The 27,609-nt window shown below is 38.2% G+C and overlaps 1 protein-coding gene across 8 annotated transcripts in view; it reads left to right on the top strand.

Moving 5' to 3' along the window:
- The window catches only part of WDR7 (WD repeat domain 7), a 354,164-nt gene that overhangs the window by 83,820 nt on the left and 242,735 nt on the right, over window positions 1-27,609 (top strand). For all 8 annotated transcript variants that reach the window (XM_040478723.1, XM_040478724.1, XM_040478725.1 and 5 more), the window contains 2 exons: window positions 16,420-17,189; window positions 18,486-18,574. In XM_040478723.1, the coding sequence (XP_040334657.1) occupies window positions 16,420-17,189; window positions 18,486-18,574 (859 nt within the window). The remainder of the gene's footprint in view (window positions 1-16,419; window positions 17,190-18,485; window positions 18,575-27,609) is intronic.

The following is a 27,609-nucleotide window of genomic DNA, read 5'->3' as shown; positions in this document are numbered from 1 at the left end:
AACTTCCCAAAACTTCCTTTTCTGTTTTTCATGTGGTTTGAAAATATGGTGGCTCGCTTTCTAAGCTCTCCTAACACCGTTCCTCACCTCTTGTTTGCCGGGGGGGGGGGGGGTTACCTGGCAGTTTTGATTGCATGCTTAGCAGTTTCTCATTCCTGGGGGCCTTTGCCAAAGGGAACCCTGATGTAGTGGTGTTGCCCGTGGACTGGGACTGCCACGTGCCTCAGCCTTTGTGATCGTGGCCCGTGCGTTCACTTGCTGTTGAGGCCGGTAAACTTCTCCCACGCTCAGCTGCTGTTTTTAAATGGGCCCCATTATGTTTTTCTGATAACCGTCAGTCAGCATTTTGGGGTTTTCCTATCAGATCTGTCGCATCCCTCGCCACTTCCCTTTCCTTCGTCCTAAGGAGGTGCCTGATAACAGATAGACCTTGTAGCTGTTGGTGGGTTTTTCCATCCGCTTGAGTTTTGGGATTTGTGGATATATTTTATCAACTTGTTTTGTTGAAATGTTCTTACTGCATTTCGGTTATCCTGTCTAATTGCTGTGTCTCTCTTTATGTGAGGATTTGGAAAAATCCAGTAACTATGCTTCCATCAGTGCCGTGATCTTTTCCAGAATCCCTTTGAGTTTCTGTATTCTTGATGTTAATTGTAAAATTCAATAATGAATTAGTTAAGGAGAAATTGTATTAAACATACACTTTTCAATCTTAATTGTGTATTTATTATTTGAACTAGATGAGGCATATCTGTGATTACATATCATATATTGTCTCTATTCTGGATCAGTTGTGGGCTTTAATTTAAAGCTGTTTGTGTGAGAACATCCTTAACCTACTGGCAGGTGACAGAGTCCTTCAGTCTGGAATTTTCCTCAGGTATTGACCCACCTACTGCCCGTATCCCACAATCTGACAACATAGTGGTTAGAGAAAATGACTTCAGATTCTATAGTGAACAATCAGGGACTTTTTTTTTTTTTTTTTTTTTTGCCACAGCTTCCCTCTCTATTGTTTGTCAGTTGCTTTCTAAAAATTTCTAGAATGAAAATTTTGGAATTTAACGTGAGGCTTTTGGTAAAGAGACTCCTTAAGGAATAAGCTTGAATTTTTTTTGGAACCATAAAAATAAAATGAAAAGAGTTAAAGTTATTGATTAGGCACAGGTATGTAAGTAAGGTAATGGGATTAATTTCTGAACATACATTATTACATTGCTGTTATCACAGGCACCAGAAAGTACAAGAAAGTCAATGGAGTCCAGTTGCCCCATCACCCTCCTCCTCTCTTTCCCTCTTTCTCCATCCTTCTTCCACAATCCAGCCGTTATATTACATTAGTCATCCTTCTTACCTCCGTAAGAGTGGTTAGCATTCCTTTCACGTATTTATGTCCTAATTCTGTTGTTGTCTCTTATTCTTTCTTTGCCTTTACCTCCCTTTCGTGGTAGTCTCACCCGCATAAGAAAGTACACCGTATGTAGGCTGTGAGTGCGTGTGTGCTCATCTCTGTGTGTGTGTGCCCTTGTACACTTGCATCATGTGTGCATGTTTCATGGAGTTTGTAATGAATGCTTTAAACATTTCCGACTCAGGTTATCTTTCCTCCAACTTTTTCTCCAGTTCGAGGGAAACAAGTTGTAAGTTATTATGAATACATTTAAGGGATAAAACTAAACTCTCAAAGCTAACTAAATATTTAATTGAACTTACTATATTTTTTGATGATTTCAGGATTTTTTGTTCTCTTCCCTTTTTAAGGATCCGAAAATGAGACATAACACCATCAAATAATGACATAGACAAGGGAGCTCCCCTTCTTGACACTTACCAAGCCCTGTGGCTCTAGTGCCTTATTGGCCCTCTGCCTTGCACGTAATAGGTGTTCCGTGGGTTTATGAATGGAATTCATAGGTCATATTGAATGTAATTCATCATATTATTCTGAACCAAAAACACCAGTCTTGTTCTATGATGGTTTTAAATTCAGAACAGTTTTGTTTCTCCTTGGAAGTACATTAACAAACCACACTATACCTGAGAAGAAATTTAGGTTGTTGAATAATGTCTGTGAGATACAGCGAAGGGGAAATTCCTTTTACCATCTCACATAATAAATCAAATGGCAGACTGCTGAGAGAATAGGAACAGTAGATAGATTTAACCCTGTGACCTTCTCAACAGCCAGATCTTTCCAGCCCTTGCGTATGCTACTTTATATTTAACTCTTAGTTGGGAACTTCAAGGTATTTTGAAGTAATGTGATAGAAATCTAAAGATTTGTAGCCAAGTGTTAATGTGTTAGTACCTTGGGTAAGAAATAATTTCTTGTAATATGCTTGAAATAGCTGTTCTTTATTAGACTATATAAAAGATTTTGAAACTTCTTGACTTTTATAGCCTCTGTTAGAAAATAATTGAATCAGTCTAGTTCAGTAAACATTTATTGACTACTAGCTTCTCGGTTTGGCCCTGGAGAGCCAAAATGAATAAGACATGATATTTACCCTCAGGAAACGTAAACAGATAAATACAAGGCAGTGGAGTGAGTGAGTTGGCTGAGAAATGCAGAAGGTATTGCAGAGACCTGGACTAGCCTGAGGTGATCAGGACTGGCTTCTTGGAGGAGGAGACATTGAAGAATGAGTAGAATGTAATCAGGTGACGGATGCAAAGAGGACAGCAGGGAGTACCGTGTGTGTTCAGCATTGCTGGAGTATCAAAGAGAGGCGAGGCGGGAGGTGTGTGAAATGAGACCGGTCCATACGTACTATGTGAAGGTGCTTAAACTTTATCTTTTATCTCAGTGGCTTTCACACCTAAGAAGAAAAATTAGCACTAGAATCCTTCCTTCAAAGAGAATTTTATATGAGAGCCGGTATGTGCAACAGATACGAGGGAATGTAGAGGCGAGTTCGACTCCAAGAATTGAGTGATTAATGAGGCACAGGTGGTAAGCGGGGCGGACCCACAGATTTTCTGATTGGGTGGTTGAATAGAAATCGGTTCTCTCAAATGTGATATCGAACGTAGGAACCGGTTTTGCAGGGGATGGTGATGAGTTGCTTCGTATATGGGGGGTGGGTGTGGTGATGGATATACAGGTTGAGGAATCTCCGACACATACCTGGTGCTTAAAACCATCGAAGGCCATGGGACTATTCAGAGGTAGCAAATGGGCTGAGATAGACTCTGGGGCTACTAACCTTAAGGGGAGGAAGTGGAAACGATTCGGAGAAGTGTCAAGAGTGCGGGAGAACCAGGAGAATAGGCTCACTCGTAGACTGAGGGAATCAAGACTTTTAAAAGGGGTAGTGAGTGATTAGTTGTGGCAGAGGCAGTAGATGTGTGGTATTGGAAGGACTGAAATGTGTTTGTCATTGAGGTCACCGGTACCCTTTTCTAGAATGGTCTCTTCAGGATGTTGGGGCCCGAAGCTGGATTGCCGTGGGTTAAGGAGTGATGGGAAGCGTGGAAACAAACGACAGCAAAAGGATACTTTTGAAAAGTGTGATAGGGGAAAGAGGAAGAATAGGGGAAAATGCAGGTTGGCAGGCTCGTGGGAATGTTTGTGGATTAGGGTTAAAGAGCCAGCAGAGAGAGGGCCGGTCCACGTTAGGCTAAGGGGGCGGTACTTGATGAAGCTAGGTTCCCAGGGGGATGACAGAGTGGCCGACTGCAAAGGCAGAGGGAAAGAGTTTGGCTTTGACCTAGAGGAGGAAGACTTTATTTTCTGAAATCGAAGGGCGGGAAGACAGGCTGGGTGTCTGGTGGGTGTAGGTTTCTGTGCATGACGGATGGCAGTTGAAGAGAGGACATTCCTAAAACTTTCACGTTTCTCCAAGAAGTTACAGGTAAGATTGTGGGGAGGGAGGGAGCAAGAACCTGGGTCGGGACTTGATGAGAGAGACACATGGGGGAATGAGAGGGGAAGCGAAGAAAGAGTAAGAGGAGTGACTGTATTTGTAGTTGTAACTAGCTGTAGTAAAAGGTCTAGGAAAAAGTAGAAGGTACATGTTGTCACGGCTCCTGAACTGCAACTCTGTAATGCAGAGGTTAAAGGGCACTGAGGGTAGTTATAAGAGGTTGATTGATATGATTAACCAGAGGTTCTGGGCTTGTTAGGGAAGGAGTGGGAGGGAGGATGAGGCTGATAGCTTTTGAAAAAATCCTGGAATCCAGGGACTGAATGCCTCTATGATAATGGTTCCCAAACTGTTTGTTGCACATTGGAATCATCTGAGGATCTTTAAAAACTACCGGTGCCTGGCTCCTCCTCGGGGCTTTCTGACCGAGTTGGTGTGCATGCGGCCAATTTTCCCAGGTGATTCTAATGTGCAGCAGGGTGCAAACCACTGCTCCAGAAGGTTGAAGAGCAGGTGTGATGGAATATTTGGAACTACAGAAGATTGTGGTCAGCGTGGAGATATTAGTGGGCAAGATTCCTGAGGTGAGGACACATTCCGCTGAAGGGGACTGGAGTCAAAACAGCCAAGGAGTTGGGAGGGCAGCGTGTTCTCCATCGTTGGCACAGAAGACCCCGAAGCCCACTGTCCCAGTACCTCCTGCTTTTCACGGGGTCAGAACTCTGAGAAGACGGGGTGGTGCCATCCGGCAGGCTAGTTGGGGAATAGGGATCGGAGTGTCTGATTTAACAGTAAGCCACAAACCTGTCTTATTCTTGTCCTTGGAAAATAACAGTGCAGAAACATTGTTGATGCAAATAAAAAATGCAAAACAAAGTGATGAAACTAAGGGGAACTTATTTAAAAGCGAGAATGGCAGCAGTTGAAAACCAGCACTGATGATGTGCTGATATCAAAACCTCTCTTTTTTGGGAAACTCGTAGGTTTGTATGCAGTAGAATGTTTGTACCAATGCTCTATATTTCATGGTTGTGTGACATTTAAATTCAGTACTGACGCTCTAGAATGCTGTAGTCCTATAGGAACTTCAAATTATAAATAGCAAAAAAAAAAAAAAATAGCACTGTAGCATAATTAGCACATATAACCACAGTTAACTCCCTTTATTACTAAGTGACTCCGTGTTTAACATCGTGTCATTTGCCCTCGGACTTTGAATCCTTTTATATCCATTAGGAGGCCCCTTGCCCGCGCGGGGTTGCAGACCATAAGTTCAAAATCACTGACCTACACGGGTGGTGAAATCTCCCAGAATGAGGGATGGCAAGCAGGGCTTTGAGCCAGTGACAGTGATTTTAAAATTTAAAAAAAACTTTCAGGTATGACATTCATAAGATGACTTCTATGCTGTGGTGTGGAACCTAACATTAGCCTTGGATGGGAAAATATTAATTTCAGGGAGGCAGTTTATTGCGATGTCCAAGGATAGAAAGTGCAGTTGGCTTGTAGTGGTTGTGGCTGGAGTTCTATACTGTGCTCTCGGTAGCCTGGAACAGACAAAGTGTATCCAGAGACCTTTCCGTGGTCCTTCACACATCTCTGTCTTAGTTTGCGTGAAAATACCTATTTTTTTGTACTCACACTCCCACCCGGCAGCAGTCAGCCTTGGTGAAGGTGATGTTGTCTCAGGGCAGTGGATGGCTATGAAGGAAAGAGGTAGAAAAAAGAAAGGCAAAGACAAAAGGAGGGGATTTGCGGCGTAAATCAGGATTTTAGTTGTCCACGGTGTAACGTGACTTGGTGTTCCCCGGTCTGTATTTTGGTAAACGTGGTACTTGCTAGTTGGTGGGCCTGGGATGCCCGTGCCTCCCTCACCCCCTTACCCCACCTTTCCCCGGCTGGCTCCCACTCACCCGGCTCACTCCCAGAGCTCTCCTGAGCCCCGGTTCTGTGACCACCGTCCCCACAGAGGCTCCTGAAGTTTTCAGGAATGCTGCTGAGTCTAGCAGTCACTTGTGTCATCTCTGGTCCTCTGCCACTCGTGTTTATGTCTCTTTCTCAGTACTAATTCTTTTGTACCAATACATGAAAACAAGGAGATATATTTGCTTCCATGTCTGTTTCCGTGTATCAGGGTTTGTTTAACTTCAACACTGTTGACATCTGGGGCTGGGTAATTCTTCGTTCCGGGGCTGTGTTGTACAATGTGGTATGTTTAAGCAGCGTCCCCAGCCTCTACCCACTAGATGCCATTAGCACCCTCTCCCAGTGGTGACTCACGGTGATGCCTCCAGACGCTGCCTTGAGGATGAAGAGTATGTCACTTCTGGCCCAGGGCTGCTGCTCTGTCACCCCGAGAGCTCCTCAAAGGGCCATTCGATACTCCTCTTTGTGTTTCCAGCAAACTCTTCACTGAATCACTGAATAGCCCAGAATTTAAGGTTGATTAATATGGAGTGGACTCACGCCCCCCCCCCCCCCCCCCCATCTCTAGAATCTCTGCCAAACTAATGCTGAGAAGCTCTTGATATTCGCCAAGTAAATGTCTGGCAGATACCAGGGGACCCTGACTTCTTCCTCGGTCTTAACCGTTGACAGCTGTGTGACCTGTGTGACTGACTGGCCGACCTCCTAGCTTCCATTTGTTTTTAGCTTTAAAGTGGAGGTAATAAGATGGTAATGAAGTCAACTGGGCAACATGTTTTAACACGTTTATCCCAGTAGGTATTCACACACTAGTTTAACAGTCTTGATTGAATGATTGATTTCATTCATTCAGCACACCTTGAGTGTGTACTGTAAGCTGGGCCCCGAGCTAGAACGGCTGGAGAGTTCATGAATCACGTCCACACCCATCAGGGCCTCCTGTCGAGTTCCTGCTCTGATGAGGGAGACAAGTGCGCAGCTCATCACCATGAACACTCTGTTACCTAAGGTGTGAACCAAGTGGGAGGGCGTCCTCAGGAGAGGACTGGCCTGGGGAGCTGTGGGAAGAACGTCTTCTCTGAAGAGAGTCACTCGTGTAGAGGCTTGGTGTCGGGAGGCAGAGTGGGAAGAAATCCCCAGCAGAGGAAACGCTGCGTGCGGCTGACCGGGCAGAGCGTGGGAGTCGCGTGCCGAGCCCTGCAGCGATGGGAGAAGAGGGTTAAGACTCTCCTAGATTAGAATCTACTTGAGTGTGAGTATTTCTGAAATTTGAGATTGCTCACCACTGTGACCCTGGGTGGATTAAAGCGGTTTTCTTGTCTCCTGTTCATTTGCCATTATTAGTCTTCGCTTTTTTTCTCGTCAAGTCGGCCTCCCAGAATATCCTCTCATTTCTGTTCATTCACAACTGTGTTAAGGGTTGGGAATACCCAGGAGGACATGTTAGATCCGGAGCACTTTTTCTTTTTTAAATAGTTTTTTTTTTTTCCTCCCTTTTTAACAGTTACTTTAATTGGTTGAGACTTTTCACGCATGTCTTTAACATTCATTTGAGATAAAATGAGCTGGGTTTTATTATCCCCATTTTACCAGTGAAAGGATTACTGTTTTGTTACCTGTTTGCTGTTTGTGAAATCTCTCTTTTATTTAGAAGACAGAAGAATCAATACAGGGGGCATGAAGTGATTCATGTAAAGGTTTGTCTAATGGGGGACTGGGGTGCCCTAGTGCCCAGGGCTCTTGGTCTTGTGACTTTGGTGACTTGGCCCTTTGGGAACAGTTACAACTCGATGTCTTTTATGCTGGTGTTGTGGAACCATCATGTGTCAATCTTCTAATCTCCTAATATATTAATACCACTTGGATATTATTGTTACCCAAACATTATCCAGTTAAAATGTGGCCTGTAGAAATACCTTTAGAAGGCATTTTCTCTATAAAAGGCATGACCTAAGTGTTTATATTTAATACTTATACTTTTGAGTGATTTACATTTATTTATGTCTTGTGAAATAAATTACTGTATAGTATCAAACCTTAAAACCTCTCAGGTTAAATATCCCTTTTGATTTATGCTTCTTAATATGCTTGTTAATGAAAACACATAGAGGGCCGTGAAATGACATAAGCTGAGTGTACTGTATCCATACCTTGTCATAAAATCTCCTATCCGAAACCAAATATTTAAGATAGTGTATTCCTTAATTGAAACTTAAAGGGCTGGATTCTGTTCCCTGTTAGTATTAAGTAACAGCAATCCGACAGCAGAGGGCACCAAATACCCATTTCAGGCTTAACACATTTTCTTAATCCTTTCCACTTCCTCCCTCCCTCCCTTGCTACCTTTTTCCTAATGCAGTCGACCCTTGAGCAGCACACGTTTGAGCTGTGTGTGCATTTATACGTGGATTTTTTTTTCAGTACATACAGTATAGTACTGTAAATGTATTTTCTCCTATGATTTTTTTCTAGCTTTATTGTAAGAATACACTATATGATACACATAACAGTATGTGTTAATCGACTGTTTACATTGTCAGTAATGGTCAACAATAGGCTATTAGCAGTTAAGTTTTGGGGGAGTCAGAAGTTACACTTAGATTTTCTACTGCGTGCAGGGAGGAGGGGCTCAGTGCCCCTCACCCCCATTTTGTTCAAGGGTCAACTGTAATTAAAATCGTTGACATTAAAACCATATATGTTTATAGGCGATAATGGGATTCTCCCTCAGCTAATTTTAGAACTTTTTTTTTTTAATGTTTGTTTATTTTTGAGAGAGAGACAGAGAGAGTGCGAGTGAGGAGGGACAGAGAGAGGGAGGCACAGAATCCGAAGCAGGCTCTGGGCTCTGAGCTGTCAGCACAAAGCCAGACGCGGGGCTTGAACCCACGAACCGCGAGATCATGACCTGAGCCGAAGTTGGATGCTCAACCGACTGAGCCACCCAGGCGCCCTAATTTTAGAACATTTTTAAAGCACGTTTAGATATCAGTGTGTTTTTATTCACTGACTCTTTTGCATTTAACATTATGCCTCAGAATTTTCAGAAGTTATTTTAACATTCTTTATTCAATAGAATATCCTATCCATAATCAAGAATAATTTTTTTAAAGTTATTTATTTCGAGAAGGGGACAGAGAGAGAGAATCCCATGCTGTCAGTGCGAAGCCGGACATGGGGCTTGAGCCTCTGAACCCTGAGATCATGACCCCATCCAAAATCAAGAGTTGGATACTCAACCGCCTGAGCCACCCAGGTGCTCCTAAAATTTTTATTTTTTAATTTTTCCTACCAAAACATTCTTAGGTAACCAGTTCTTTATATTATAGTTAGGGAATTAAAAATTATTTAGAACATGCATTGGAAATGACATAATTATTTTGTAAAATATTATATTACTATTTGCCAAATACATATTTTTCCTATGTTCTGTGTTAGGACTCAGTATTGATATTTATACAAACATGTATGTGAATATGTTATATAACATTTCCTAGTCCTGGTATCCTCAATCTCTGATTTCAAAGTGGATTCAGATTTTTTTTTTTTTAAACCATGTATTCTTTTGCTCTGCACATTAGCATCAAAATCAGCTGGCATTAATCAACTTTACATTTAGGTATAAATTTGGACTATTTTGTAATATAGATTGGACCCATGTTTTTTCAGGAAAAATAATAAATTGTTTTACTAGGTAACTTTAGAAATAGTCCTGAAAGCTATGATGTTAAAAAATGGTTCAGAAATAAGTAAGTTTTTAAATCAGAGCCATTGAAGTGAATGAATGGTGCAAGGGTAAAGTTATTGCCAGTGTTCTGAATTTCTGGATAAAAGGACAGATGCTCAAAATATCACTGTAACGTTGGTTTTAGGGGACAAAGCTACCAAATGTTTCAGCGGACGTGATTTAACCTAGCATATATTCAAATCTATAATGATGACAATGTTAGATAACAAGAATACACCCACGTTTTCTCCTCTGCGGATTATAAGTTGTTTTCTTGTTGTGGGGGGCAGGGGTGAGGGGGTGGGGGGCTGCTCATGATGTGCATATGTGCTCATGTACTGAAAATGACCCAGGCTTGAATAAGGATCAATCTCCTGCTCATAGTTCTGTCATTTTCCTTGAGTTTTTCACTTGAGATACAGTTTTACCTGCTACTCTTAATGTAATTGCCACAGGTTCACTTTCAGTGATGAGCAAGCCGTCCAATAATTTTTTCCTATTGCTGTGGTTCTGTAATATTTTAAGTCAATTTCTTTATTTAATACTTGAAATGGCTAAATGTGTATTTTCCCCTGTACAGAAAACATAACATTGTAATAGGCTTACCACTTACAATGAAAATGTCAAATATATGTTTTACTAGGTTTTTAATAAGTATGTTGTGTGTATGTATTTTGCATTTACCACTGAGTTTTACTAGCAGCTTTGGGACCATTTTATTTGTATATACTTTATAACTTAGCTTTTCTTGTTGCCCTTTTCCAGGTAAGTTTTGAAATTATTGCCTTGAGTACAAAGGCTTTATGTTCTTTCAAGCACCTTGCATATGATAGAAACTCCACAAATATTTGTTGAATTTTTATCTTCTGCCGTGATGATACAAAAGGGAATTTGCGAGCACACATTTCAAATGTTCTTAATAAAGGTGGCAGGCAGAGCAAGTGTACTAATGTTCCTGTTAAAGAATTTCCAGGATTAGGTAGCCAGTGTGGAAAATGGCTAAGACTGTAAGATGATTGGAATGAATTACTTTGCTCTAGCCATGTACATTTTAGGATTAAGCCAAGGGACCCTTGGAGTTGGATAGATGTTTCTCTTCATTTTCCTTCAGCTTATCTTAGTGTGACATATTAGAATATCTGACATATCTGTGATCAGCTCTGCTGTCTCCATGCACTCAGCTTAGTCTTACCCTCGCAACTTTGCTGGATATCTATATTTTATTGTAATAAGCCTTTAAGTCCTTAAAATCCAATGTCAGGTATTACAGGTCATATGCAGGACTTAGGGGATGAGTCATTTTCTCCTTCGTTCCTTCCATCTCCCTCTGTTCTCCTCTGCTTTTATTATTACCTCCTTCTTTTCTTTTACCCTCTTCTTCTGACTGTGGATTGCTCTTAGGTACAGTTTTTGTGACAATGACACAATCAGCAGCACTGAGAGGTTGTGATAAGAGGAGATGCACACAATCACATCCAGATATCATGGTACCAGACACTAGAAAACCTTTCACTGGAGATCCCAGGGCGGATCTCAGGGTGCTGAAAGGGGCACATAGGTGGTTGACATCAGAGGAGAGAACTTAAAAGCCGATCTCGTGTCCTCACTCTTGCCTTTTTTCTTCAAGCCACTCTTGCTGCCTCAATAATTTCCTTAGCAAACATGTTTGGTTTTATATTCTTTGGTAGTAATGATCTCTCTTTCTCCTATTTTGTATTTTGAACTTTATAGATCTTTACTGGAAAGACAGTATTTACTAATGTACTATGGGGGGCTCTTGGTGCCTGATGTTGTTATTACCTATTCCCTCATATATCGTGTCATGTCTGTCTAACTCATGTTAATATAAGATGATATTTTACCTTTTTCCCTGATAGAATGAACCTAATGCCTAGCCTAGTGCCTGGGCCATAAGCGACAACTTAGTATATGGTAGCTATCAATATTAATAATAATTTTCCTATCAATAATATATCAGGTATAATGTATTATAAATAACTTTATGCATCATTCAAATTAATGTCAGTAGGTACAAAGCATTAAGCGTCGTGTTTGACATGACACTCAGCGTTTGAAAAACAAATACCAGGTACAGCGGCGTTAGGAGTAAGAGGGTAATGTGCACATTCTTCAACCCATCCCACCTGCTGCATTCTCGGTATTGTTGCATAATTTTATGTTCCCTCATCTGCTTGGCTTCTGCTTCCTCCCAGTTCATATTCATGACTCCGGTCTTGCTTCTTTTTAGCCAACATTGCTGGTGGATGAACATTTATAAAATTAAATTTGGTCATGTTATTCTACTCTTTTAAGGGCTTTAGATGATAGTTCTCAAACTATACTGCATCAAGTTGTCTGGGGTTCTCATTAGGCAGGTTCCGATCCATTCTGGTCTATTCATACTAATTCAGTAGGCCTGGTAGCAGTCCTAGGAACCTGCATTTCAACAAGCAACCGTGATGATTCTGAGAAAAGCACTGCTCTAATGACTCCCGAGCCTGCAAGACAAAGTTCGGCAGCCTCAGTGTGGGCCTCTGAGCTCTAAGTGAACCATCCTGTGCCTTCTTCATTCTTGGTCATCTGGGGCTTCATCAGTATCCATCCTGTGATGTGCCCTGCCTTGGCCCTTTGTCACATTTTGCCATCTTTCTGTTCTTTCATGTAGCTCAAGTCACCCCTTCAGAGAGGCTGTCTCTGGGCACCCCGGGTAGAGTTGGTACTTTCTCTGTTGTCCCTTTTATTTTTTATTTTTATTTTTATTTTTATTTTTATTTTTTTTTAAATTTTTTTTTCTTAATGTTTTTATTTATTTTTGAGACAGAGAGAGACAGAGCACGAGCAGGGAAGGGGCAGAGAGAGAGGGAGACACAGAATCGGAAGCAGGCTCCAGGCTCTGAGCCATCAGCACAGAGCCCGATGCGGGGCTCGAACTCACAGACGATGAGATCATGACCTGAGCCGAAGTCGGACGCTCAACCGACTGAGCCACCCAGGCGCCCCTGTTGTCCCTTTTAGTACCTTGCAGTCCCCTTTCTTTATGGCACCATTCTTACTACGTTGTCATAGCGGCTTTACATGCCATGGTCTAACTGTGAGGTGTGAGTTTCATCACTACAAAATCATCTCATTCGTTTTTGTATGTCCAGGGTCTTGCACAAACATAGGCAAATGCATAATGAGTGAATTAAATACAGGATTGAAACTGAGACAGTCTTGATTTTTTAAATTCATCTTTTGTATAATATAAATTTATATTACTTATGCTCTGTAGGTTCTTAGGGTGCAATGTAGAAATAATGTTTATTTTCTACCTTCCTTTGAACATTATTCAGTTCAGAACAGAGGTTTAAACAAAGGAGGCAGAATTAGTAATGACTATGGAAATAATTTTTGGAAGAGCAGCCACTTGAGACTTTTTAAGATTTTTTTTTAATGGAGGTATAATTGACATACATTAGTTTAGTTTCAGGTTTACAATGTGATGATTCGATATTTGTATATATTGTGAAATGATCACCACAGTAGTTCTAGTTAGCATCTGGGAAATGCTGCTTGAAGGATGGCTAAAGTAGGACTTGAGGGGCTGTGAGGAGAATGAGAAAAGAGCATCATCCTGGCATGAACGGTGCAGAGGTACAAACGCTCGAAAGTGCATGGTTCTGGAAGGTTCAAGTGGTTTAATTGGGTTGTGGTAAAAGATATAGGGGTTGTGGTTAGAGATGACATTGGAGGAGCAGTAGTATATTTTGGAGGACACTTTATGCTTTGCAGAGAAGTTTTTGCTTTGCAAAGATTGTATCCTTGGGTTATAAAACTCTATCGAAGCCCCTTCAGCTAGAAAGAAACATAGATGGGAGAAGGATGGAGAAAGAAGAGAGACCAGTTAAAGGGGATTTGTTACAATTTTATGATAGAAGAGTAGATTAACAATTTAAAATAATTTTGTCAACTTTTTATAATGTTCTTTGTTCATTCTGCTAGGTACTCTGATCAGGTTACATAAGATGAGTAAAACATAGTTCCCATAGAATACAGGAAAGTGTAAATATATAAAATAATTACAGCAATATAGCCAAGACGTACACATTAATGACGTATAGTAGATATAAAGTGTCATGGGAACTGAATTCATTGCGAAGTAACTTTCCTTGGGAGAATTCGGGGCTTGGTGGAAGAACAGGGGTTAGAATAGAACAAAGAAGAATATTTTGGGTAAAGGAATAAATAAAAGGAATAATGGGAATAATGGGGGAGGGACCGTGGTTATGGTGCTGGAGCTGATTTGTCAAAGCTGGAAAAGTACTCAGTGTCAAACTGTAATGGGCCTTGAATATTGTGCTGAAAGATTTTGTATTTCCTCCTAGAGTTTTATTTTCTAATTATGAACATCCTATATATTGGCTATATACCTTGTAACAAATATAGAGAAATATAAAGAAATAGTATTCTGTGATTCCATCCCAAAATGTTATTATGAAAATAATATATAGTGACTATATACCTTTTAAGAAATATAGAGAAATGTAAAGAAAAGATATTCTGTAATTCCATCACAAAATGTTATTACTAACACTTTCATGTATTTCTTCCCAGTGTTTTTCACCATGCTCAAATACATATTTAAGCATTTAAAGAAATGAAATCAGGGGTGCCTGGGTGGCTCAGTCGTTGGAGCGTCTGACTCTTGATTTCAGCTCAGGTTACGATCCCAGGGTGGTAGTTTTGAGCCCCCTGTCAGGTTCCGTGCTGAGCGTGGAGTCTGCTTGAGATTCTCTGTGTCTCTCCCTCTGTCCCTTTCTCATTCATGTGTCTCTTAAAATAAATAAATTTAAAAAAATGAAATCAGAACCATACTCTGTGTGTGTGTGTGTGTGTGTGTGTGTGTGTGTGTGTGTGTGTGTGTATAATTTTATCTCACTTAAAATTGGAACAGGAAATTTTGTCATGTGGTTAAATGTGCCCAGAAAGCATGATTTGTAGTGATTGCAGTGTTTATTCTGTTATATGGCTACCCTTAAATTATTTACCTGTTTCCTTATTGTTAGATTACTTAGGTTTCAATTTAAAATAATGGCTACCATTTCACTGAGCATCTTTGTACATCAATCCTTGTCTGTATTTCTGACTATGTAAGATCAGGTTCTAGAAATAACTGCACTGGATCAAACAGTCTAAGGGCTTGCAGTGTATTTTGCCACATTGCTCTTCTAGAAGTTTCCTGTTTAAATTCATGCCTGCAGTATGTGGGTTTGACTTTCACTATACTCGTAGCTAAGTTAAGTAGTTTTTAGTGTTTACTGTGTGCTGATTTTATAAATGGTATCTTGTATCCATTTTGAGTTTCTTTTTGTGTCTGGTGTAAGAAAGTGGTCCAGGTTCATTCTTCTGCGTGTCGCTGTCCAGTTTTCCCAGCACCACTTGCTGAATTTTAACGGTTATTTCCCTGACAACTAGTTTCAGCTGGTTTTTCCCTATATTTATTGATTCTTTGTTTCTTTTACTGGGAGGTGTCCTTGATCTTTACGGTATTCCCCTTTTATTTGGGCATTAGTATTTTTCTTGCTGATTTTAAGAAATATTTGTATAGAATGTAACTCTATCAGTCTTATTTTTGGCACATTTTCCTGTTTCTTGCCTCTTGCTTTTACAGTAGTGAATTTTAAGTTTAAGTATGTTTAGAAAGCCCTCTCTCATCTTGAGATCAAATCTATTCATCTGTATTTTGAGTTAGTTTTTAATCTGTATTTTCCATTTCTCTTCATAATCCATAATAGTGGCAGCTTTTTGACTGAAGAGTGATGTGATTGGATCTGTGCATCAGAAAGAAGTCTTGTGCCTCCAGGGAGGTGGACTGGAATAAGGAGAGACTAGGGGCAGTGAACCCTGCTGAGAGGAGAAAATAAGGGTCTGGATGTAGGGACACAATGGAAGGGGAATGATTCTCCACTGATGGTCTGGTACTGCAGTGGCAGGCTGGTCATCACATATTAAGATGAGGTGCTATGGAACATCTAGATACAAGCAGTGGGATTAGAGGATTAAAACTCCAGGAGGCTGGTCTGGCTGCTGATAGAAATTAGGGAGCCATCCGCATACAAGTGTTAGTCCTAAAGTGGAAGGAAGGATGAGTTTTCAAGGCAGCTGACTGAGAAGGGTGGTCAGAATTAGAAGGCTCACCTGGAAGGTGTTCTCCAGGAAGCTGGGAGAGCTTTTTATTTTTGTGATTTATGCTTTGTCACTCACCCAGCAAAAATAACAATGTCAGATACTCCAAAGAGCTCGAGGAGGAGTGGGACTGAGAGTTGCCTTGGATTACCCTGCTCCTTTCCATGTATTTGGAAATAGGGGCTGTAGGGGGGAGAGAGATCAGTAGAAGAGAGGGGCATGGTCAAAGGATAGCACTTTTTGTTAGAGTCTGGGTAGACTTGAGCCCGTTGTCTGTTGAGGAAAAAGAATCTGTGAACAGGGAGAGAGTGAAGATAAAGTAGAAGAAGGTGGAATTTGATGGTACAGCAACTTAAAGGGATGAGTTGCCATGAGTGACAAGTGGCCTCTTCTGTCAGGTAGACCAGTAGTTCATTCCCAGAGATAGACTTTGCACAGAAGTTATTGAAACTATTTTTAGTCTGTTCTTTGAGTAAAAAAACTCCCTGCTTAATAACAAAATTTTCTTGTTTTAAAAATGGACAGTTTTCTAATTATTTCAGCATAAAGTTCTCATATAAATTCGTATCTTTTACATACTGCCGATTGGCAAAGTTCATGTGTTGCTTTTAATGATAGACGTACCTAAAAAGACAGCTTGATAAGCATTCAGATTCCACTATTTATTATTCATTAATGGATGTATGAAATTAAACGTTTTATATTATAACCATTTTTTTAAAATGTTTATTGCAGGGGAATTTACCTAAATATTCCCATAACTCCCTGATGGTTCAAGCAATAAAGACAAACCTAACAGATCCGGACATACATGTGCTTTTCTTTGATGTGGAAGCGTTGATTATTCAACTCTTGACTGAAGAAGCCTCTAGGCCGAATACCGCGCTTATTTCCCCAGAGAATTTGCAAAAAGCATCTGGCAGTTCAGACAAAGGGGGCTCTTTTCTAACTGGAAAACGAGCAGCGGTTCTCTTCCAACAAGTGAAAGAAACCATCAAAGAGAACATAAAGGAACATCTCCTTGATGATGAAGAGGAGGATGAGGAGATAATGAGGCAGAGGAGGGAAGAAAGCGATCCAGAATACCGGGCCAGCAAATCTAAGCCATTGACCCTATTAGAATATAATTTAACAATGGACACTGCAAAATTGTTCATGTCCTGTCTTCACGCCTGGGGTTTAAATGAAGTTCTGGATGAAGTTTGTCTTGATCGCCTTGGAATGCTGAAACCCCATTGCACAGTATCTTTTGGTCTCCTGTCTCGAGGAGGTCATATGTCATTGATGCTTCCTGGTTATAATCAGCCTGCTCATAAACTATCACATGGGAAAGCGGAAGTAGGAAGGAAGCTGCCAGCAGCCGAGGGCGCAGGAAAGGGAACTTACGGAGTGTCCCGAGCCGTCACCACCCAGCATCTACTGTCTATCATATCTTTGGCAAATACGTTAATGAGTATGACCAATGCAACGTTTATTGGTGATCATATGAAGAAGGGTCCTACCAGGTGTGACCATGATAGTCTGATTTTATTATCACATTTCAAAAAAACGAACAAAACACCCTGTTTTATTTTTCTCGCTGTTTTTTATTTTTTTGGCTCTGCCCACCTTAACATTATTGTATTATCTCAGTGTTTCCCTTTTAAATTTTAAAACACAATATGCATGATTTAAAGCATGACAAAATCACACAGTTTAACCTTCACTCAGAAACAATGTAGCTATTCCAAAAAAATTTTGGAACAAGGGAGTAGGTGTCAGTTCAGCTTTAATAAATGAATTATAGACTAGGTCTTGGGTGAATATAATCTTGAGGTTGTAGCTACCTAAAGCTTGCATTGATATTTAATTCAAAATGTGTATTTGATTGAAATGCTTCTTCTCTTTGTGACATATGAAAGATAGGTGTTCGGTAATTGGCTTCAGAATTTTGTGAGAAGTATAGTCAGAATTTTTCAATTGGAAAAGACAAAACAGCTTTTAATTGTAGGAGAGTATTATTTTAGTATTTCAGGAATGCCTAACCTGATTTGCTATTACCTACTTTCCAGAAATCATGAAGATAGCTTTTGAAACTGGTTTTATTATACTTTATTGAGAGTTGATAATATTGAGAAATTTTAAAAAATCAAATCCTTAAGTAGTACTTACCTTGTAACTGGTTCTGTTGCAAGTACTTTATAGACACTATCTCATTAATGCTCTTAACCCTGTAAGGTAGGTACTTTTATTATGCTTTTACTGCAGATAAGAAAACTGAGACTCAGGTCAAGTAATGTGTCCAAGGTCACACAAGTAGTTAAGTGGTAGAGCTAGAATTCAAAATGAGACACATGGCCTCTGGAGTCCAAGATTTCTCATGCCTTACTTCCTTTTTCAGATTTTAAGGATGAATTCTTCTAAACTCAAAGTATTGTTCCATGAATTCGTTTGACCAGTGATAGAGGAAGGGCTGAAATCTCAGCATGCTAATATTGAAGAGTGAAGGACTAATTACGATATTTATTTGTCAGTGGTAGCACATTAAGCTATTCATAAATATTCCTTAAACTAGCATAAAGCACAGATTGTAGTTGTCAAACTTTTACTTGATATTTGCTAATCATTTAATATATTGAAATTTGAAAAGGAAAATGTTAATAGGTACGACGCAGGAAAAACCATTGGTTTTTCAAAAGTAAATTGAAAATGTTCTGTATGTGTTTTGCAATTCATTTGGGACTAGGAAGTTTAATATTTTAAATGGTTTCAGATTTATGAAAATATGAAAGTATATATATATTTTCTTCTTCTTTTTAAAGGCCACCTCGACCAAGCACCCCAGACCTTTCTAAGGCAAGGGGTTCCCCTCCAACTTCCAGTAATATTGTGCAAGGACAGATTAAACAAGGTAAAATTAAATCTTATTAAGTAATTGACCTGACATTTCAGCTGTAGGAACTCAGGAGGCATAGCTAATGTGTAATCATAACATTTTGTTTGTCTCACATTGTTAAAAGGGAGAAAAGTTGTTATATTCCAGATGTAAATGTGGATAATTAAGATGTCAGTTAAAAATAAATCAGGTTTATTTAGAAATTGATAAATGAGCATATTTCACATAATTTTATTGTACTGTCTTTGACCTAATTTTTATGCATTAGGGGCACCTTAACTTGACAACACTAGTGTGTTAATTGTGTGTGCTGAGTTTAAAAGTGATACCTATTTTTAAACTACATTTAGAAATGTTGAAATTCACATTTTCATACTGTAGCTCTTCTGCTCTTTACCAGCGGCTCATGCCTTGTAATCCACAAGTGGAAATCCTTTCTTTTTGTTTACATTATTATATACTTTAACTTTTGTCTATAGCTTTCTTTTTCAGTAGGAGGTGGAAGTGAATGTTGCGTTTCTTTTCCATTATTATCTTTTATATTCATTTTAAGAGTAGCAAATGAGGCAACCAGAGTTGGGGGTCAGGTCTGCTGAGAGTTTCCCTTCAGGCCGAGCGTTAATGCTGGCTCTCAGAATGTGATAGAAGTGAAGAAGTGAGCAGGAGATGGGATGCTGAAGGTTCTGCTTGTAAATGCTGACTTTCAGGGTCTTCTTTTTTCCATAGGTTTTGTTCTTGTTTTGTTTTTTCGGGTTTAAAGAGTCCGTGAATAGTTCTACAAGATTTGTTAGATAAACAATAGGCCTCCAACTTTTTATCTACAATTTTTCTCTTCCCTAGGACAAGTACTTTTTTCTCTCTTAGCTTATTATTTAGTATTTACTGTCTTTAAATATATGCCTGCTTTTCAGTTTAAATTGGCTTGCCATTATGGAAGAAAAGCTCCCACATTCTCAACTCCCTCCCATCCTTTATTCCAACCCTACATATTCACCCCTCTTGTTGCCCTTCCTCTGATTAAACTTGATATAAACTATTATAACTGTGTGTTACAGAAAAGTTTTGGTTGGACAACTTTATACTTGTGTATGTGTGAAATATATGTATAGAAAAGTGCACAGAACAGAAATATCTAGCTCAGTGAGTCCTTTTACATGCCGAACACTCTTGTAACTATGGCGTTGGACAAGATATCGAACTTTGCCAGTGCTCCAGAAGTTGCTGGTATGTTCCCTCCCAATCGTATGCCCCCTTCCAAAGGTCACTACTATCTTGACTTCTGGGAAATTCCTTCTTTTCTTTCCTTTATAGTTATACCCATCTAAGTTTAAATCCCTAAACACTATTTAATTTTGTCTGTGTTTTGAATTTTATATAAATTCAGTCAGGCGTGGAGTTATGTATCGTTTTGTATTTGGCTTCTTTTGTGAGATTTATCGATGATGTTGCATTTGACTAAAGTTTATTCATTTTCATTGTTCATTTTTATCGGAGTAGTGTATTCTGTTGAATGAATAGACCACAGTTTCTCCATTTTCCTATCAATAAACATTTGAATTGTTTCCAGTTTTTGTTTTTCATAAATAATCCCATGAACATTCTTGCATTTGGATCTTAATGTACCTTATGGGTACTTCTGTTGTGTCTATAACTAAAAGTGGGATTTCTGCATACGTTTATCTTCAGCTTTAGCAGATGTTGTCATGTTTTCCTAAGTGAGTGACTAATGCGGATCCCTCAAAATGGCTAATGTGGAAAAGATGGAAAATGCTGCATTGGCTAGGATATGGGGCAAGAACTCCCATACACCACCGGTGAGATATGCTGGCCAACCCTGAATATTTTCCATCTTTTTCACCTTAGCCATCTTGGTGTGTGTATAGTAGGCTCTCGTATGTTTAATTTACATTCCCCAGTTTCCATTAAGGTTGAACACTTTTTTGTATGTTTATTGCTCATATTTATATGTTCTTTTGTGAAGTGCCTGTCCAACTTGTGTATCTATTAGGTTGTCTTTAAAAACATGACTTGTAAGGGTTGATCTGTGACTGTCCTTAATATGAGCCCTCTGTTATATGTATTGTAAATATTTATTTGCCTTTCATGCCTATCTTTGAAATTCAGCACTCTCCATTTCAGTGGAATCTAATATAACATTTTTTTTTTCATTTATGATTAATATTTTTGTGTCCTGTTTAAGAAGTTACCCTGATATCACGAGGCCATTCTGTCTTAGGAGATTTTTTGTTTCCCCCTTTTTATTTAGATCTCCAATCTGCCTAGAATTCAGTTCTGGGTATAAAGGGAAACAGGGGTCCTGTTTCGTTTTTTCCCTCCATAGAATACCATATTAGTCTAGCATGATTTATTAAAGAGACGATTCATTCCCCACTGCTTTGCAGTGCCATCTTTGGCATAAATAAAAGGTTCTTAGAGAATCCCAGGCAGGCACTGACAGCGCAGAGCCCAACGCAGGGTTTGAACTCACAAACCTCACAAACCATGAGATCATGACCTGAGCGCTTAACTGACTGAGCCACCCAGGCGCCCCCATTAAATATTCTTTGATATGATTTGTTCCTGGGACTGTTTGTGCCCATTGATTTGCTTGTGTATCCTTGTGCCTTAATTACTGTAGCCTTGTAATAAAACTTGGTATTCAGTAGATCAAGTCTTTCCACCTTATTCTTAAATCATGTTATGGCTATGCTTGTTTCTTTGAATTTCTCAGTTGTCAGTTTAAAGCTAGTTTGTTAATTGTTACAAAAACCTGTTATGATTTCAACTGCCATTTTATTGAATTTGTAGATGAGTTTGGGGAGAATTAGTATCTTTGTGGGATTCATTCATTCAGTATATTTAACATACTCAACTCAGCCCTATTCCTATTTTTTTTAGGTCTGATACAGCTATGTTAACTCTTAGAGTTTTCTGTGTAGAGGTCTTACATACTTTAGATTTATTCCTAGATATGGATTTTAAAAATATTCTTGTAACTGGCATTGGATTTTTTGTTTTCTTTGCCTCTGGCACAGAAATGCAGATGATTTTTATATATTGACCTTGTATCAAGCAGTCATACTAAATGCAACTATTATTTGTAATACTTTATTTGTAGATTAGTTGGACTTTATGGACAGTCATATGGGATACTTTTTCTATTCCCAGTGTTTTCCCAAAGGGAAAATTTCTAAGCTTTCATAATTCTGATATTTCCCATATGCTTCTTACTGGTAATGTCTAAGAAATTAACTCTCCATTATTCCTTTGCTAAGTGTTTATCTTCAGTGTATGTTGGGTTTTATCATGCTTTTTCTATCTTGAAATGAATATATAATTTTTCCATTTAATCTGTTGTGATGCATTATTGTCTTATATAGTTGCAGTGTATGTATATATATATATACACATATATATGTGTATATATATATATATATATATATATATATAATTTTTTCCCAGAAAAAACTTGTCCTTTCTTCTGATGCCCTTATAAAGTATTACATTACTCAAGTTTCAAAAAGTTGATTAAGGGATCTTTCCTCCTTTTCTATTTTCAGGTAGAATTTGAATAAGATTGGCATTATCTCTTCCATAAATGTGCAGCAGAATTGGTTGTATTTAGATCTAGAGGGTTTTTTGGTGGGAAGTTTTTAAATTCTGGGTATCATTTCTCTCATTGTCATGTGACACTTCAAATTTTCTGTTTCTTCTTGTGTCTGTTTCATTAATTCATATTCAGTGATTTTTCCAGTTCTTTTAAATTTGCTGTCCTAGGAAAATATATTATCTTTTAAATTTCTTTAATATCTGTAGTGATGTCACCATTTTTATTTCTTATGTTAATCATTTGTATCTTCTTTCTTTTTTTTTGATCAGTCTCATCAGGGGCTTATGAACCTTATTAGTTATTTTAATGAATCCACTGTGTCTTTGTGTATCCTTTCTAGTGCCTATTTTTTCCAACTTCACTGAAGTCAGCTCTTCTACATTCTTTGGATTTAATAGGCTTTTTTTTTTTTTTTTTAATTTTCTAACATGGGTGGTTACTTACCAATTTTTATCCCTTCTTTCTTCAGAGTATATGCCCAAAATAATGTCATCTGTGAATAAAGACAATTTTACTTCTTTTGAGACAGTGCATTTTATTTTTCTTACCTTATTGCGCAGATAAGGAGTTAGAGCATGATGTTGAATTGAAGAAGTTAGAGTAGACATCTTTGCCTGTTCCCAACCATGGGTTAAAGCATTCAGTCTTTATTAAGTGTGATGTTAGCTGCAGGTTCTTCTTAGATGAGGAGGATGTTAAGGAAGTTACCTTCTCTTCCTAGTTTGTTGAGAAATTTTTTATGATGTTAGACTTGGTCACATGGTTTTTCTGCATCTTTTGAAATTAACAAATGAGTTTTCTCCTTTACTTTCTTAAGACAAAGTACATGAATTTTTGAATTTTAAAACAACCTTGTGATCCTAGGGTAGACCACACTTGGTCATGACGAATTATTCTTCTTCTGGATTGTTGGATATAATTTGCTAAAATTTGTTAAGAGTTTGTTACATTTATGAGGGATTTTGGTCTACAATTTTCATTTCTGTTAATGTTCTTTGTTCAATTTTGTAACAGTATAATGGTGGAGTTAGCATGTTATCCTTTTGTGTGTGTGTGTGTTTTCTGGAAGGGTTTGTGTAGGAATGATATTATTTCTTAGTTGTTTGATCTAATGCACTAGTGAAAGTATGTGGACCTGGAGTTTTCTCTATGGGAAGGGTCTTAACTGCAAATTTAGATGTTTTAATAGATTAGGGTTATTTAGATGTTTTTCTTTTTTAATTATTATTTCATCTTGAGTGGACTTTGGTAGTTTGTGTCAAAGTTATTGGCAAAAAGTTTAATATTCTCTTATTTTTCTTTTAATATCCTATATGTAGGATTTGAAAAGATATCCCCTCTCCCATTTCTGTTATTTATAATTTATGAATTTTCTTTCCTTTTCCTGAGTAGTCTGGCAGTGATTGTGGATTTTTTTTATTCCTCCTTGCATCTGTATATTAGTTTTTGCTTCATGTTTTATGAATCTCTCTTATTAGGCACATAAACCTTTAGAATTGTTATTTCTTACTGACTTTTTTTTTGTTTTTACTTGTCTCATGAAATGATCTCTTTATCCTTGATAATATCTTTTGCTTTGAAAATCTACTTTGTTTATAATAATGTAGCCATTTTAGCATTTTTTGGTTACTATTATTAGCATGGTGTATATTTTTCCATCCTTTTACTTTTCACCCATTTTGCATCTTTACATTTAAAGTGTGTTTCTTTATAGACAACATGGCCTGCTTTTTAACTGTAGTGTTTAAACCGCTTACATTTAATGTGTTTGTTGACATGGTTAGGTTTGAGTCCATCTTTCTGCTCTTTTTTCTCCTTGTCTCATTGGTTCTTTGTTCCTTCTTTTCCTTTTTCTGCTGTTTTTCAGATTAATGGAATCTTGTTTTTTTATTATATCACTTTATCTCCTTTATTGGCTTATAAGCTAAATTTTTGTTATTTTAGTGGCAATTTTAGAGTTTCTAGTTTACATAGATCTTTATCACAGTGTACCTTTAAGTGGTATTATTACCATTTAACATTTAAAAAAATTTTTTTAGTGTTTATTTTTGAGAGAGAGTGAGTCGGGGAGGGGCAGAGAGAGAGAAAGAGAGGGAAGGAGGGAGACAATCTGAAACAGGCTCCAGGCTCTAAGCTGTCAGCATAGAGCCTGACACGGGGCTCAAACTCTGAACAATCAAAGATCATGACCTGAGCCAAAGTTGGATGCTTAACTGACTGAGCCACTCAGGTGCCCCTACCATTTAACATTAAATATAAAAATTGTAAAATGTTTTACTTGCATTTTTTACTTCCTGGCCTTTGTGCGATTTTTGTCTTGTAATTTACGTTTTTGTATATTATAAACCTTAAATATCACTATTATTTAATAGTTGTATTTTATGGAGATTTAAATAGACAAAAACCATATATATTTACCTATGTAATTACCATTTTTGCTGCTCTTCATTCCTTTGTATAGATCTGGATTTTTATCTGGTATAATTTTTTTTTTTCTGTCTAAAGTACTTGCTTTAACAATTCTTGTAGTGAAGGTCTGCTGTTCTTTCAGCTTTATGTCTGAAAACGTCTTTATTTGCTTTTGACTTTGGAAGATATTTTTGGTATAGAATTCTACATTGACCATTTGTATCTTTCAGTACTTTAGAAATGATACTTTATTGTCTTCTCATTTGCATTGTTTTTGACAAGAAATCTGATGTCGTTTGTATCTATCTCCGTATATAACTAACATTTAAAAAGTTTTTTTTACTACTTGTTGTAAAGATTTTCTCTTTATTTGGTTTTGAGCCATTTGCTTATGAGGCTTCTTGGTGTAGTTTTATGTTTCTTGTGGTTGCGGTTTATTAAGCTTATTTTTGTAGTTTTTATTAAATTAAAACATTTCTCACCATTATTTCTCCAAATAATCTTTCTTTTCTCTCCTCTCTTCTCTCTTTATTGGACTCATTATATGTACATTAGGCCACTTGAAATTGTTTCATAGCTCATTGATGCCTTATTTTTGGATTTTTTTCCTCTCTGTGTTTTGATTAGGTAGTTTCTGTTGCAATGTCTTCAAGTTCATTCATATTTTCTAGCAATATCCAAACTGCTATTAAGCCCAATCAGTGTATTTTTCATCTCAGATATTATGATTTTCATGTTCACAATTTTGAATTGGGTCTTTTTTTTATATTCTCATTGTCTCTATGTAACTTTTTTCAATATATGAATTACAGTTATAATAACTGTTTTAATACTCTTATTTGATAATTTTGACATCTCTGTCAGTTTGGGGTTGTTTTTAATTGACTTTTCCTCTCCTCATTATGGACTGTACTTTCCTGCTTCTTTGTGTACCTGGTAATCATTGTTAAGTGGCAGATATTTGAATTTCACCTTGTTCGGTACTGAATATTTTTATATTGTTATAAAAAAATTTTAAGCTACATTCTGGATGCAGTTAAGTTACTTGGAAGCAGTTTGATCTTTTTGTGGTCTTGCTTTTATGATTTGTTAGGTGGGTGTGGAGTCATGTTCTGTCTAAGGCTAATTTCCCATTACTCAGGCCAGACCTTCCTGAGTATCTGGTACCCCATGAATTCTGAATTTTCCAGTCTGGCTAGTGGGAGCAACACACATATACTTTAGTAGTTTCCTCACACACATGAACTGATTGTGCTCTGCTGAATATTTGAGGGGGACATCTGAAGAACCTTGATCTTTGAAGTTCTCTTCTCTTCCTGTGGATTCTGGCTGCTCTGGTTTCCTGAGACTCTCAGCTCTGTCTCCTTAGCTCAGGGAAACTGTTGGGCTCTTCCTAAATCCTCTTTCCTATATGTTGGTCTAGAAACTCCCAACAAGGCAGTCAATGGGGGTAATCATAGAGCTGTTTGTCTCCCAACTCCTCACTTTTAGTCCATCATCATTTGATGTCCAGTGGCTTGAAACTATTGTTTTTTTTTTATGTATTCTTTGGGTGGGGGTTATTTTAGATGGGATTATAAGTCTATTTCATGTTACTCCATCTTGGCCAGAAGTGGAAGGTCCTCTCCCTTTACTTTAAACATTTTTTTTTAAGTTTATTTATTTATTTTGAGAGAGAGAGAGAGAGGATGAGAGAGCGAGCGAGCGAACACATGGGAGGGTCAGAGAGAGGGAGGGAGAGGATCCCAAGTAGACTGTGCGCTGTCAGTACAGAGCCCCATGTGGAGCTTGAACCCATGAACCATGAGATCATGACCTGAGCTGAAATCAAGAGTCGGATGCTTCACTGACTGAACCACCCAGGGTGCCTCCAAAATGTTCTAAATATACTATTACTTCATAAAGTAAATATTCTTTTATTTTTTTAATGTTTATTTTTGAGAGAGAGACAGAGCATGGGCATGAGCATGTGCAGGGGAGGGGCAGAGAGAGAGAGGGAAACACAGAATCTGAGGCAGGCTCCAGGCTCTGAGCTGTCAGCACAAAGCCTGATGTGGGGCTCGAACCCATGAACTGCAAGATCATGACCTGAGCTGAGGTCGTACGCTTATCCAACTGAGCCACCCAGGCACCCCAAGGTAAATATTCTTTATGTTACATAGTGTTGTAATATTTTTATAGCCATTACTTCAGGGAGAAATGGAAACGGGTTCACAAAGCTAAAAGACTGATTTAAAGTATGGTTAGTTATGGAGGTATGATTAGGATACAATAGCACCTTTTAACTCTAGATCTGTGCTTTTTCTACAATAACATGTATTTTTGTTCTAAATCCACTGAAAATATCTTCCAGATTATACAGTACAAATCAGTGGCAGGCCACACTCCTTCATTTAATTAGTTTAGAGCTTCATTTAAGACCAGTGCCTGTTAGAGATTTTATTTCTTGTCCTCATCATTACCATCTTCATTATCATTCTTTACAGTTGATGTTTCTTCTTGGATGACAGTTTTCTCCCTCTGTAACCATAGCAGCAGATACAAGGGGTCCAGAGTAATTTGTGACATTGTCACGATACATTGTGTACTTCACCACCATTACAGTATTCAGTTTACTCACTTGGTTAGTTCTGAGAATGTTACAGTAGGAAAGCTTTAATGTTGCTTCTCTCATAAAGCATCATGTTTTGAGAGTAGTGAAGAGAATTGAGTCTTTTTCTAAAGCATTTATTTAAGGTAGACTTAGGAGTTTCCATTTGGAATAGCACAGACGCTTATCTTTTAAAGTAAATAAAGGTTAGCAACATGTAGTGAGAGTTACGGTAAAATATTTTAGGATGGCATCAGGAAACCCACTTTCTATTTGAATATTGAAAATATGGAGTAATTATCTCTTTAACAAAAAAATTGTTGAGCACTTTTTTCTCCAAACATCTCTATTTAGGACATTAGAAAGATTATTCTGATGTATACTCTCTTAAGTAGTGTGTGTGTGTGTGTGTGTGTGTGTGTGTGTGTGTGTGTGTGTGTG

Source organism: Herpailurus yagouaroundi, unplaced genomic scaffold (assembly GCF_014898765.1).
Source record: "Herpailurus yagouaroundi ecotype Mexico unplaced genomic scaffold, PumYag 142, whole genome shotgun sequence".
In the NCBI taxonomy this organism is placed as follows: domain Eukaryota; kingdom Metazoa; phylum Chordata; class Mammalia; order Carnivora; family Felidae; genus Herpailurus; species Herpailurus yagouaroundi.
Note: the sequence above shows the minus strand (reverse complement) of the source record. Positions and strands in the feature narration are given on the sequence as shown.